This window comes from Muntiacus reevesi, chromosome 18 (assembly GCF_963930625.1).
Source record: "Muntiacus reevesi chromosome 18, mMunRee1.1, whole genome shotgun sequence".
Taxonomy (NCBI): domain Eukaryota; kingdom Metazoa; phylum Chordata; class Mammalia; order Artiodactyla; family Cervidae; genus Muntiacus; species Muntiacus reevesi.
This window is the reverse complement of record NC_089266.1, coordinates 14,289,439-14,302,558: the sequence shown is the minus strand read 5'-3', so window position 1 is coordinate 14,302,558 and position 13,120 is coordinate 14,289,439. Positions and strand designations below refer to the sequence as shown.

General features: G+C 45.9%; 1 protein-coding gene across 1 annotated transcript in view; it reads right to left on the bottom strand.

Annotated features, from left to right (window-relative positions):
- The window catches only part of ERN1 (endoplasmic reticulum to nucleus signaling 1), an 81,255-nt gene extending 76,488 nt beyond the window's left edge, over positions 1-4,767 (bottom strand). Inside the window, exon 1 of the mRNA XM_065909985.1 lies at positions 4,581-4,767. Coding sequence (XP_065766057.1) covers positions 4,581-4,634 — 54 coding nt within the window. The 5' untranslated portion in view covers positions 4,635-4,767. The remainder of the gene's footprint in view (positions 1-4,580) is intronic.
- Positions 4,768-13,120: the final 8,353 nt, after the last annotated feature.

The following is a 13,120-nucleotide window of genomic DNA, read 5'->3' as shown; positions in this document are numbered from 1 at the left end:
AGATCAGTGGTTACTGGGGGCTGGGAGGTTTCGGGGATATGGGGAGTGACAGTTAACAGGTATGGAGTTTCTTTTGAGAATGATGAAAATAACATAAAACTGACTGTGGTGATGGATGCACAATTCTGTGGATACACTAAAAATCTGAATTGTATAGTTTAAACGAGTGAATTTTATGACATGTGAATTACAGCTCAAAGGGGTGACAGAGATGGTTGGATGGCATCACTGACTCGATGAACCAGAGTCTGAGCAAGCTCCAGGAGTTGGTGATGGACAGGGAAGCCTGGCGTGCTGCGGTTCATGGGGTCGCAAAGAGTCAGATACTACTGAGCTGAGCTGAAAGCTGTTAAAATGTTAACAGAAGTAATGTTTGGGTAATAGAATTATAGGTTTATTGTGTCTGTTTTTTAAATTTAGACTATATTTTCTAACTCTTCTTTTTACCATAAATATGATTATTTGGGAGGTTTTCTCAAATCTTCCCATGTTATTATACAGAAAGCACCAAACACAAAAGATTTGAAGAAAAGGAACTCTACCTTTCTTACAATAGTGGAACAACTGGAAACAACCCATGTGACCCCAGTAGGGTGATCACGAGGCAAAGCATGGCTTGTTACCACATTAGCCCTGGTCAGTTTTGACCCCAGTCCCCTATCCTGAGGCTGACACAGAAGACTCAAATGCTTTTTGCGTAGATGATGGTTTACTAAGGTGCTACTGAAAGTGACAGACGCAGTGTGCACTCAGAATATTTCCTAACAGGTCACAGGAGACGTTTTGTGGGGAAAAAATACTGAACGAAAGTACAAAACACACTTTTATACTGTTTGACTTGCTGGGTGTCTGTACGTGAGCAAAGATCATAAGATAATCAGAAGTGATGCAGAGCCTATGTAAAAGTGAAAAAATTTTTAAAGTCATGTATGCAGGGACCTTGGGACTTTGTTTTTGTTTGGTGTTTGGGGGGAGGGTGGGTCTCAAGTTCTAATTTTCCCAGTCCACATGTGTTCTGGTGCACTCCCTCATTTAAACATCCCTAAGCACTTGTTGCTTTGAGGCAGCAAACCCTGAAACCAAACATAGAATATAGGTAAAGATAAAATAACGGGGGAAAAAAAATCCCCAGCCCCTGAGAAATACAGCCAACCAGCATGTTTATTATTCACAGACTATGATTCACTGTCCCTGTTTTTTAAGCCAGCATCACACTCTAATCATATTGCTAGGTTACAGGCCCCGAGTTACGCGTGCATAATAAAAACGGAATCCATCAAAATGATACATTAGGCTTTTCTCCCCTATATCATCTCTTTAGGGAAAACATTTGATCATGATAAAACACACACAGCATTAAACCTAAATATTACTGTGGATTCCCCAAACCAAAGAGGTTTCCAATGAAAATGAAATAGTTATCCTATGAGTATTCAACCTGGAAAACAGAGTTGCCATCAAAGGCAGGCAAAAAACTATATCCCTAAGGACCATGCAGGTGCTGCTATTCGGCTCAGACATGAGGAAACCTTTTTGAAGCTCACTGACTTCAGGAATATGGTTTACCATCAAACTTTCTCAAGAATCACTCTCATGCACATTTTCTCTCGTGATTTTAGAAGTTGTATCACTGTGGAGAGCCACGTGGGCATGCAAGTTAAAGAAACAAAACAGATGAATGCGCACTACAGTCTAATTTCACGATCAGCAGTCTTGAACGTGAGCTTCAGGAAACACTCTCCTCCATGGTAGAAATACTTGAGACCTCCTATGAGGATAATTCACGCAGGTAATAAGTATCAGAATAAATGAGAAGCAAGGCCATTTCTAGATAAGACTTAACGTCTCAGTGCGTTTTGTGGACACTTCTCCGGGACCTTGTTTAGTCCCCTCTAAAACCAAAACATCAGCTGAATAAAAGGGATGGCGTATCCTAAAGGACCCTGAAGAAAGGGCCCTGCCTCGCACTCCACAGATCTCTTTGGCACTTGAGAGAAGTGACACCCAAACATGGCACAATGAGGACCAGAGGGCAGCCAAGACGTGACAGCAATGATGCAACACAAACCAACATCAGGCGCAAGAGCAGGTCCAGGAAGGAGCAGGAAACTCACCGACTGAATAGAGCACCTTCTGGATTAACAAGACAGGCTTGGGTGCTTAGAAACACCGAGGTAACTGCATTTTAGGTCCGGTAGCCTAGAGTCTCGGCTTGCGGATGTCTGGCTAAGACACACACTGGAGGAGAATCACAACAGTCTCCACTGCACTAGTTAGTTCGTCAGTCAAAGAGAAACAGCATCAAAAAAAGATCCCCTGCCCAGGCATTGTATAACATTTAAAAATGATGACTTAAGAGTAAAAAACACCTTCTGGGGGATGGGATGGCAAGGAGAATTTACATTATTATCGAATATGATGTGCCAGGTCTCTTCACACGTGTGACTGTGTCAGCTGTCCCCATTTCACAGATCAGGAAACAGAGTCTCGAAGACTCTGCAGACACAGCTACCAAGGGGCCGGAAAGCACTCAGGTTTGTCTGATTTTACAGCCACTGCATTCTGCATGCAACGTCACTGCAGCCTAGTTTAGCTGCAAACTCTGCATTTAGAACTTCAAAATAATAATTCCCAGGTTCTCTGCTGGTGCAGTGGATAAGAGTCTACCTGCCAATGCAGGGAACACGGGTTCGATCCTGCTCTGGGGAGATCCCACGTGCCACAGAGCAACGAAGCCCGTGTATCGCAACTACTGAGCCAGTGCTCCACAATAAGAGAAGCCACCGCAATGAGAAGCTCAAGCACAGCAACGAAGACCCAGCACAGCCAAAGTGAATTAGAAGAAAAAAAGATTTTAAAAAATAACAATTCCCACTATGTTTGGGATCGAAATTTGTACTGGTAGGCAATTCTGGGAGTGAAATTCTGACCTTTTCCCTAAAGAGCTGTTACAACTCAAATATAACCTTTTGATAAGGGTCTGAACTCTTTCACGAACTCTGGGAATTTTGGATTCTAAATACAACTTGGAAATATTTACATGAACTGAAACTATAGTTCCAGTTAAAGGCTACAGTTATTTTTGGTTCTTTAGCCAAAGTTATTCAATAACTAAAACACTAGAATCCAGTGACAGAACAGTAAATGAAAAGAGGTGGCAAAGAAAACCATATACACAATGATGATATGAAATCATTGGTCTCCGTGTCACTCATTTTGGTCATTCTCTTTACACTCTTTTTTGTGAATGTATGCCAGGCACCAGTTAACCAATCCAAGATGAAATATTCAAGTTCAAAACCTGACTCCTGTTGAGAAAGTGGATTTTTCTTCCCCCTCAACAGGAAGGAAAACTTAACTTACATGATTTTTGTGGCGTGTGTACAAGTTTTCCTTTAAAAAAAAAGAACTTGAATTTGAAAAAAAGTGGTCTCCTACTTCTTCAGTTATTTCCAAATTCTTGTTACCCCAAGAGCACAGACTAGTATTTATCTAAAATGCATAACCTCCGAAGAGTTCACGCTGTGGCACTCAGGGACACACATGTCCATTCTTCACCTGAACACCTAGTACCATATTAAAGAGTACACAGTGGAGGTCATTAAATAGAACCTGCTCCAGTGTGCCATGGCCACATCCTGAACAATACATCAAAAAAAAAAAAAAAAAAAAAAAACACCTAAATTAGGTTCTTCCAACCAGAAGGGGAAAAAAAAAAGCCGAGTCTGTCCACAAAATGTCCTCCCGGCCAAGGTGTCCGAGTCCACAGCCTGAGAGAAGGCCTGAAATCGTTAAATAAATGTAAACCAGGATCTTCTCTACAGAGAAAAAAAAAAAAAAGATGAAAAGACGTTTCGGACAGCCCCGCGGTGTTCTCCCACGAGGAGACAGTCTTTCGTTTAAAGTTTAGGAGCGGCTTCACCGCTGTCCCATATGGGGTCTTGAAAAACGAGTCCCATTCCCATCGCTTAAAATGCTTAAGGAAGTCTTGCTGCCCTCAAAGGAAGCCCGCTGCCTCCAATACCAAGAAACCTGCAAGGCAGGTAAGCAGAATCAAACTCTTGGGGAAAGAATGCTTAGCCACTTTCAGTGGCATTTGTTTTCCAAAGTTTTCGCATTTTGGAAAGTTCAAGCGAAGATTATAAACGCAAGATATTCCCTTCCCCTTGGTCACAGGGCCCTTCTTGCCTTCTCTCCGCGGCCACCGCCAGGCCAAGCCGGCTCCCACCTGTGGGAAGGGTCCGACAGGTGGGACGGCCTCCCAAGGGCCCGGAGCCTTCTGGACACCCTGAGGGGCCGCCAGGGCGACACAAAGTTGCGTCGGAGAGCACGCGGCCCGGGAGACGCTGCTCGTGACAGCCGCGCCGGCCCGCGAGGCCCCTGGGCGGCGGACGCCTCGGCGGGGCCGGCCGTGGCTGCCACTCCGGCCGGTCAGGAGGCCGCCACTCCCCGCCCAGCGTCGCCTCCGCCCCGGCGGGGCACGGAGCCTGGGGCCGCCGCCGCCGCAAGCCGCCGTGTTCCCGGCTCGGACCCCAGCCCGTCCCACGCTGTCTCCCACCCCAAGCTTCCCGGTCACTCACCCCGGGGCCGGGCAGCAGCAATGCCAACAGCAGCAGCAGCAATCGGACAAGCATGGCGAAGACTCGGCCTGGCTCCTGGCCGGCCGGCCGGCTCCAGGGGGGCGGTGCGGGCAGGCGGGCAGAGGACGGGGCGGGGGAGCCGCGACTACAGAACGGCGGCGGCCGCGATCAGGGGACGCAGCGCTGACTAGGCGGTGGCGGCACCCCCATTCCCGGCCCTTTAAGTGCCGGGCGCCGGCGCTTCTTCCGGTCGGGGCAGGGCCAGAGGCGGGGCCGACCTAGAGGCGGGCCTGGGATTGGGCGGGGCCCTGCCTCGGGGCGGGGATTGGGCTGGTCTGGGCGGGGTTGTCGCGGGAGGGGCGGGGTTATAGGCGGTGCCAAAGGCCTCTCCCTGGCCTTGGGTCCCTTGGCCGCGGCCGCGGGAGAAGAGGACCAGGCCTCTGCGTCGGGCATCTCGGCGCGCTGAGTGATCGAGGCAAAGAACTTGTCTGAGGCAAGTGGAGGCCGGTAATCCGGCCACGTGGGCGCATTCCCTGCCCCAGGCGGTCCCACTGACCCCCCGCCTAGCGACGCTCTGCGTCAGGCTGGATAAGGAAAGGCCAGGAGACAGGCGGTGCCTTGAGTCCAGAGCCCCGCCGTGGTGGGATCGTCGGTGACCTCCTGAGCGAAGGCAGGCAGCTGGCAGGGGATTCCTGCAAACCCGGCGTTTCTGCTCTGCGGGTGGCTATCGCTGAGTTCCATCCCTGGTGTCCTCCAGCTGCGCCTCAGTTAACCCAAAGGTCCCTTTCTTCGCCCACAGGAATTCCCCCTCAAATCATATCCAACAGCCGCCAATTCCCTTTGGTATAACCATGGCCAAGTCATTGGCCAAAAATTACAAACAAGGAAACCATTTTTGGCTGCTGGTGTCATGTGTGTTTATGTGGCATTTGTAGATGTGACCTTGTGAATCTTGATGTGTGTCAAGCTTGGAGAGAGTGGGCTTGTTGAGGACTCATACAAGGTCCATTTGAAGGCTGTGGGCTATTAACCTCATTTAAAGAGCCTGTAAGCTGTTTGGTCACTGGGTCCCATGCTGCTCTCCACTTACATAGGTGAAAACTGGGAGAGAGGACATTGTAACAAGAGAGAGGTTGGAAGCACAATATTTCTATATTCTAGGAGAAGAACAAAACAAGGATAGCAACTTCTCTAATTTTTCTTGACTTGTTCATACAACAGTCCAAGATTTTTCAGGGTTATGGGGAAACAAGTACGCAATGCTAGGGAAAATAAACAAGTAGTCAGGACTGCGTTCAATATCTTGTAATAACCTATAAGGGAAAAGAATCTGACACACACACACACACACATATGAATCATTTTGCTGTACACCTAAAACTAACACAACACTGTAAATCAACTGTACTTCAATTGTTGTTGTTCAGTCACCCAGTCATGTCCAACTCTTTGTGACCCATGGACTGCAGCATGCCAGGCTTCCCTGTCCTTCACTATCTCCCGGAGTTTACTTCAATTAAAAAAAAAAAGAAGTAGTGGAGGACTGACCAGATGTCTGGTCTGGATATATGTGAGCCAATCTTATCTCACTATAGCAGACAGAAATGCTCACAGTGGGACTTCCCTGGTGGTCCAGGGGCTAAGACTCCATGCTCCCGATGCAGGGGGCTTGGGTTCAATCCCTGGTCAGGGAACCAGATCCCACGTTCTGCAACTAAGAATTTGCATGTAGCAACTAAAGATCCCACATGCTACAACAAAGATCAAAGATCAAAGATCTGCAACCAAGACCTGGCGCAGCCAAATAAATAAATATTGGGCGGGGGGGGCGGGGGGGGCGGGGGGAGGAAATGCTCATAGGAAACTAAAATCCCATCAACAAAATTCACCAACAATATTCCCCATTCCCAACCTCAATGCCTGAGTCACAGTCAAGGGACTAAACTCTATTCACGCTGGAGAATCCAACACATCAGTTTAAGGGGAGGACCAATCTTGGTAACTAGACACATTTTAGTGGTGTCTGTTACTAGACACACTAGAACACAGAGTAGACACATTTTTGAAAAGTGTTATCTGCATGTCAAAATGCAGATGGGAGGTTTGGGACTGGCAAGAGATGTGCAGTAACAGAAGCTCCATCATTCCTGGAACCAGGGTATCCAAGTGTCCAAGGAGGAGCCCACAGAAAGTGGGAGGAGTTCTAATGATTATCTGTCCAGCTTGCAAGAGGACTATAGGCTTTGTAAGACTACACCTGGCTTCCCACACTGGGCTTCCCAATGTAAGACCACAGGGTTGAGTTAAAAGAGAAGCTTGACGGGATAATGCTGCTTTCACATCCCTTCTCTGATGCTTTTTTCCTCTAATAGAGTAAGTCCAGGAGGGGAACTTTCTGTGCAGGAACTCTGGAAGCCCTTTGACAATTCAAAATGTCACTGTGACCCGGTAAGCACAGCAGATAAAACACAAAGGGGAATGCTTACCTCAATCTGACTCAGAAATCAATTTTAAAGATTTAATAAAGAAAAAAATCCATTCCAAGGAGACTGGCCCGGGTAGGTATATTTATCTTGTACTTGTTTGAACCAAATCTCCAGGCCATAATTGTACTGTTTTAGGTAATCCGAATTTCTTATGCACCAGTTCGATTTTTCTTATGCTTAATAAGTCCATATGTCTTGTGCCTGTCTCCACTTGATTGGCAACTCCTACTGATAAGTTCTGGTTTTATTTATGGCAGCATTGCCCACAGTCTTGTTTGATAGTCAAGTATTGTTTTAGAGAGTTTTTTGCTTGTGATAAAGCAGAAGCTGGCATCGCTGATAAACACAGACAGAAATGGAAATATTCCTATAGGGTGCCTTTGAAGTGGACCTGACCATAGAAAAGACCGGAAAATGGGCAGTAAATGACCTTTCTGGAAGTTGTATTAAATAGCATCCTCTACCCAAGGCAAAGGTCATGGTTAAAATATATGTTCAACATGTGACTTCCCTGGTGGTCCAGTGGTTAAAGAAGCCGCCTTGCAGAACAGGGAACACGGGTTCAATCCCTGATCGGGGGACTAAGATCCCACATGTTGCAGAGCAACTAAGCCAGTGGGCCACAACTAGAGAGTCCACATGCTGCAAGGCTCATGATGCACTGAAGATCCTACATGCCACAGTGAAGGCCTTTTGCAGTCAAATCGATTAATAAATATATTTTCAACAAAAACTGGAGCAAGCGGGACCTGAATATATCAGCGGGGGAGATCGAGTGGTGGGAGAAACTGAGTTAAAATCTTCACTTCTCTCTAAATCAGTGGTTCCCAAACTTGGAGAGGTTTTCAAAAATAGATTTCCAACACCTTTTTATGCCCTCTTCCCCCTACTGATTCAGAATCTTCTGGGGTGGAGCCCTGTGGGGTGGAGACTGTGTGTTTTCCAGTTTCTGCAGTTGAGAAGGGCAGCCAAGATCCTGGAATCCAGCTCACTCCTAATGTCCGGTGTTAATCCCGCTGGCCAGTAATTCCTTTTATTTATTTTAGCAAATTTCGCCCTCTAGTGGAAGAAATTACGACCAGGCCTGCAAATGTTTGTGCCTGTCTCAATTCTATTTGAAAACCCTCCAAAATTTCATTTAAAAATGATTATGAGTTTGGTTTGCAGACAGCCCTTTAGTGAGAGATTAGTTCCTTTTGAAGGAGACTTGAAAGGAAAATCTGGTAAAACCAGAAAGGGAGGTCACAGTTGAAAGCTCCAGTACCATATCAAAGGGACAGTGTCTTTATCAGAATAAACCCACTCTTTTTTTTTTTTAAGTGATTTTCATGCTGCTACTGCTCCCAAACATACTTGCACTTACAGCAGATGTTGGGGGATAGTTAAGGGATAAATAAAATGAAGCAAGACTCTCTGGAACAAGCTAAATGAGAAATTTTTTCAAAGCTGCTGTCACTGAGCAGTTTGGTAGTAAGGTAAATAAAACTTTGGTTCTTTCTGTTCTGGGATTTGAAATGATTGTGACACTCACTCTAAAAGAACTTCTCTTTACCACAGAGTCCAATCTACCGTACGCTTTTCTTGTACAGCAAAAACAATTCTTTCTTATCCACAGTCAATATTTGTTGGCTGTTGGCTATTGTTAAGAAATGTGCAAAAAACGCATGCATTATAGGACCAGCTCATGTTATCGGCAGTTCTACGAGGTAGTGTTTTTGGCCCCATTTTAGAAATGATGCATTGGAATTTTAAAAGATTAACAGCCAGGTGGGTAACACACAGCTAGTAAGAGGCACAACCCAGATTTTTTTTTCTTGGCTGCACTGTGAGGCATGTGAGATCTTAGTTTCCAACCAAGGATCAAACCCAAGTTCCCTATATTGGAAGATGGATTCTTAGCCACTGGACCCCCAGGCAAGTCCCAGCACAACAACAACAAAAAAGAATGTTATTTTTAAAAAAGGAAGAAAGAAAAGAACTCAGCTATCAACATAACTTGGAAGAAACCATAGATGCCGCAGTGTTCCACCTTCACCGGCTGTTATTCTTGCTGGTCCCCCAGTGTTGTTACAAAGTCCCTATTCTGCGGCCCGTAAAGGTGGTTAAGCGGGAGCCCAGGCTGCCACGTCCCTGGAATACTATTAGCAACCAGAAGTTGGTACAAATATATGATGATAAAGGGCATTGCCTCGGATAACATATAAGTCTCTCAACTGGGGGTTGGTTGTGCAAAAGCACAAGCCACAAACGTCATCGAGCAGCCACGTGGGAGAGAAGAGTGGACTTTCCCGTGGGGTTTCTGCACCAGGAGGGAGCTCAGTCCTGCCTGCTTATTTGTTCACTTGCCTCTGAGAGGTTGCATTACATGAAACACCCGTGTGTGCTGAGTCTACGTGCCGCCACGGTGAAGCATCCACAGTGGTACCAGTGTGGTTGTTTAGTTGCTCAGTCATCTCCGACTCTTTGAGAGCACTGACTGCAGACGCCAGGCTTCCCAGTCCTTCACCATCTCCTGGAGCTTGCTCAAACTCATGCCAACTTGTCGGTGATGCCATCCAACCGTCTCACCCTCTGTCGTCCCCTTCTCCTCCTGCCTTCAATCTTTCCCAGCATCAGGGTCTTTTGCAATGAATTGGCTCTTCGCATCAGGTGGTCAAACAGTATAATATTCTCAAAGGGCTGCTTCAGTGCCAACATGGAAACGGCCATCCTCTCGTAGTGCCTCCAATGCCTCACTGGTCAGTCCCTCCTAATCCCCTGGAGTCTGGCTGATTTTCACAGAATTCTCTGGAAAGTACTCTCAAGCAGCTCATAAACATTCTTCCTCCTGTGAAATCCCAGCAGGCTTGCTTCATCTTTTTCACTCTGGCCCTCTTGTTTTTCATTTGTTTTTGGCCGGGCCATGAGGCTTGTGGGGTCTTAGTTCCCCGACCAGGGATTGAACCAGGGGCCCTCAGCAGTAAGACTAACCACTAGGCTGCTACGGAATTCCCCCGGGTATGTTAACAGTCCTTTTTTCTTGAGCTTTTCCTCCTTGGAGAGTACTATTTTCTAGTTTTCCTCTTGTCTGTCTACTCTTTTTCCTCCTTCCAGACTGTGTTTCTTAAGGTTCAGGATATAAACCTTACCTAATTCTCTCTCTCTCCTTTCTTTATAAGAGAGCTCATTCACAGATAGAACCAAATTTTAGAGCAGAAAAATCTTTAGCTATAATTTATTTTTTTTTTATAATTTCATCCTCTTCATTTTGCAGGTGACTTCATCTTTGACCTTGCATGGTTACCACTCATTCACTCATTTATTCATACATTCTTTTAATAAATACCTTCGAGGTCATCCTCTGGTGGCTCAGACGGTAAAGAATCTGCCTGCTATGCAGGAGATCATGGTTCAATCTCAGGGTTGGAAAGATCCTCTGGGAAAGGAAATGGCAACTCACTCCAGTGTTCTTGCCTGGGAAATTCCACGGACAGAGGAGCTTGGTGGGCTACAGTCCATGGTGTCGCAAAGGAGTTGGGCACAGCTTACTGACTCTACAACACCAAAGGTGATAGGACGTGCACAGAGAACATCAAAGTATAAGGCCAACTGTGAAAACTGCAAGAAGGCAGGAATAAACTTTAAAAGAGAACTATGGTGTTCATGAGAAAGATGGGTCTGGTGAAAGGAAAGGAATGGGATGGATAGAACAGGGAGGGTTTCATGGAAGAAGGGGTATCTGGGCTGGACCATTTGTCAGATTTGACAAGGGGAAGGATAGTCTGGGGGTAAGGGGGACCTGAACAAAAGCCTGGAGAAAGGAAACGCATGTGTGGCTTCCTGGAAGCCCCAGCTGACTTATCAGTGGGCTCGTGCTGACTCCTACCTGGAGGAACTGTGGGAGGTAAGCAGAGCAGGCAGGATGGGCATTAGAGTCAGGCTGGGCTTTCTTACCAGGCAGCAGAGTGAGATGCTTCAGGAGGAGAGTTAGAGCAAAAGACAGGCGTTTGACAGACATTAGGAGACAATTAACAAGGGTTGTGTGTGTGTGTGTTAATTGCTCAGTTGTGTCCGACTCTGCGACCCCATGGACTGTAGCCCAAGAATACTGGAGTGGGTTGCCATTCCCTTCTCCCAGGGATCCTCCCAAATCAGGGATTGAACCCAAGTCTCCTGCATTGCAGGCAGATTCTTTACCATCTGAGCCATCAAGTCCTCAGCAAGGGTTATTTGGGTCTTAATCTAGAACAAGAAAAGGGGAGACCAGGACTCACACAAGAGACCTCGCCAAACCAGGATGGAAAGCATCTTACTGATGCAGTTACACAAATAAGAAGATTCAGAACAAGGAATTCAATAGCAATTATCAAACATTTACCATGTTCAAGGGACTGTATTATCGAACTGAACTCAGGTCCACTTGCCCACCTCGAAGCAGAGCCAATTTACTGACACTAGGTTGTGATGAAGGCAAAGTACAACATTTATTCACAGCATGTCAAATAAGGCACTTCCCTGGTGACTCAGATGGTAAAGCATTTGCCTGCAATGCAAGAGGCCTGGGTTCAGTCCCTGGGTTGGAAAGATCCCCTGGAGGAGGAAATGGCAACCCACTCCAGTATTCTTGCCTGGAGAATCCCATGGACAGAGGACCCTGGTGGGCTACAGTCCATAGGGTTTCGAAAACTTGGACATGGCTGAGCATCTAAGCAAACATACACAAGGAAAGTGAGGGAATGCAGGAACAAAGGACAACATCAAGAAAAAATAGTTCAGCGGGTAATAACCTATGATGGAAAATAACTTCAAAAATAATATATGTGTATTTGTACAACTGAATCATCTTGCTCTGCATCTGAAACACTGTAAGTCAACTATACGTCAATTAAAAAATATATATATATATATATTTAATAGTTCAGCAGTAAAAGAGTCCAAGTTCCTCCTTAAGGGATGTATATAATTTTAAACTGGTATGGTCTTGGAGTTGTTCTACAGGAACTAAGGCCCCCTCCTAGGTGGAGGATGGCTAAGACCCCAGACTGGTCTGAATCTAAAGAATGATGTTGATATTTTTCTGACCTCTGTAACTTCAAGCAACTAAAGTTTGGACCCTGTCAAACAATTCCCCAATTCTGTGCTGAATTCTCCTTTACTCAAATCCCTTCATGAATACACACAGCCCCAGCCCCTTCATGAATATGAATATTCCCTTAGCTTAAAACTTCCCTAATTTTGCTGTTTGGGGAGACACTGCTTTATGAAATATCCCTGGCATTCTCCTTCAGTTCAGATCAGTTCAGTTGCTCAGTTGTGTACGACTCTTTGAGACCCCATGGTCTGCAGCACACCAGGCTTTTCCATCCATCACCAATTCCCGGAGCTTGCTCAAACTCATGTCCATCAGAATCCGTGATGCCATCCAACCATCTCATCCTCTGTTGTCCCCTTCTCCTGCCTTCGATCTTTCCCAGCATCAGGGTCTTTTCCAATGAGTCAGTTCTTCGCATCAGGTGGCCAAAGTATTGGAAGCTCAGCTTCAGCATCAGTCCTTCCAATGAATATTCTGGACTGATTTCCTTTAGGATTGACTGCTTTGATCTCCTTGAAGGCCAAGAGACTCTCAAGAGTCTTCTCCAACACCACAGTTCAAAAGAATCAATTCTTCAATGCTCAGTTTTCTTTATAGTCCAACTCTCACATCTCAGGGAATGGCAAACCATTTCAGTATTCTTGCCTTGAGAACCCCATGAACAGTACGAAAAGGCATCCTCCTTACTTTCTGCAAGTAATAAATCCTTTCTTCTCCCAATCTTTGGCTTGGCTGTGTCTTTGGGCTTGAGGCAAAAGATAAAAGAGGCAAACTCTGTTTTCAGTTAACAAGGCTAGTTAACCCACAGAATTGCGAGAGATAATAAAAGGACTGTTGTTTAATACCACTAAGTTATGGAGTTGTTTGTTATGCAGTAATAGTTGACCAAAACAGTTACCCATCTGACACCTTTATTTGACCCATGGGTGTGCTTGTATCTGATCTGGCCCCAATTAGAGCCACAGAAAGGACTCGTTTCCCTT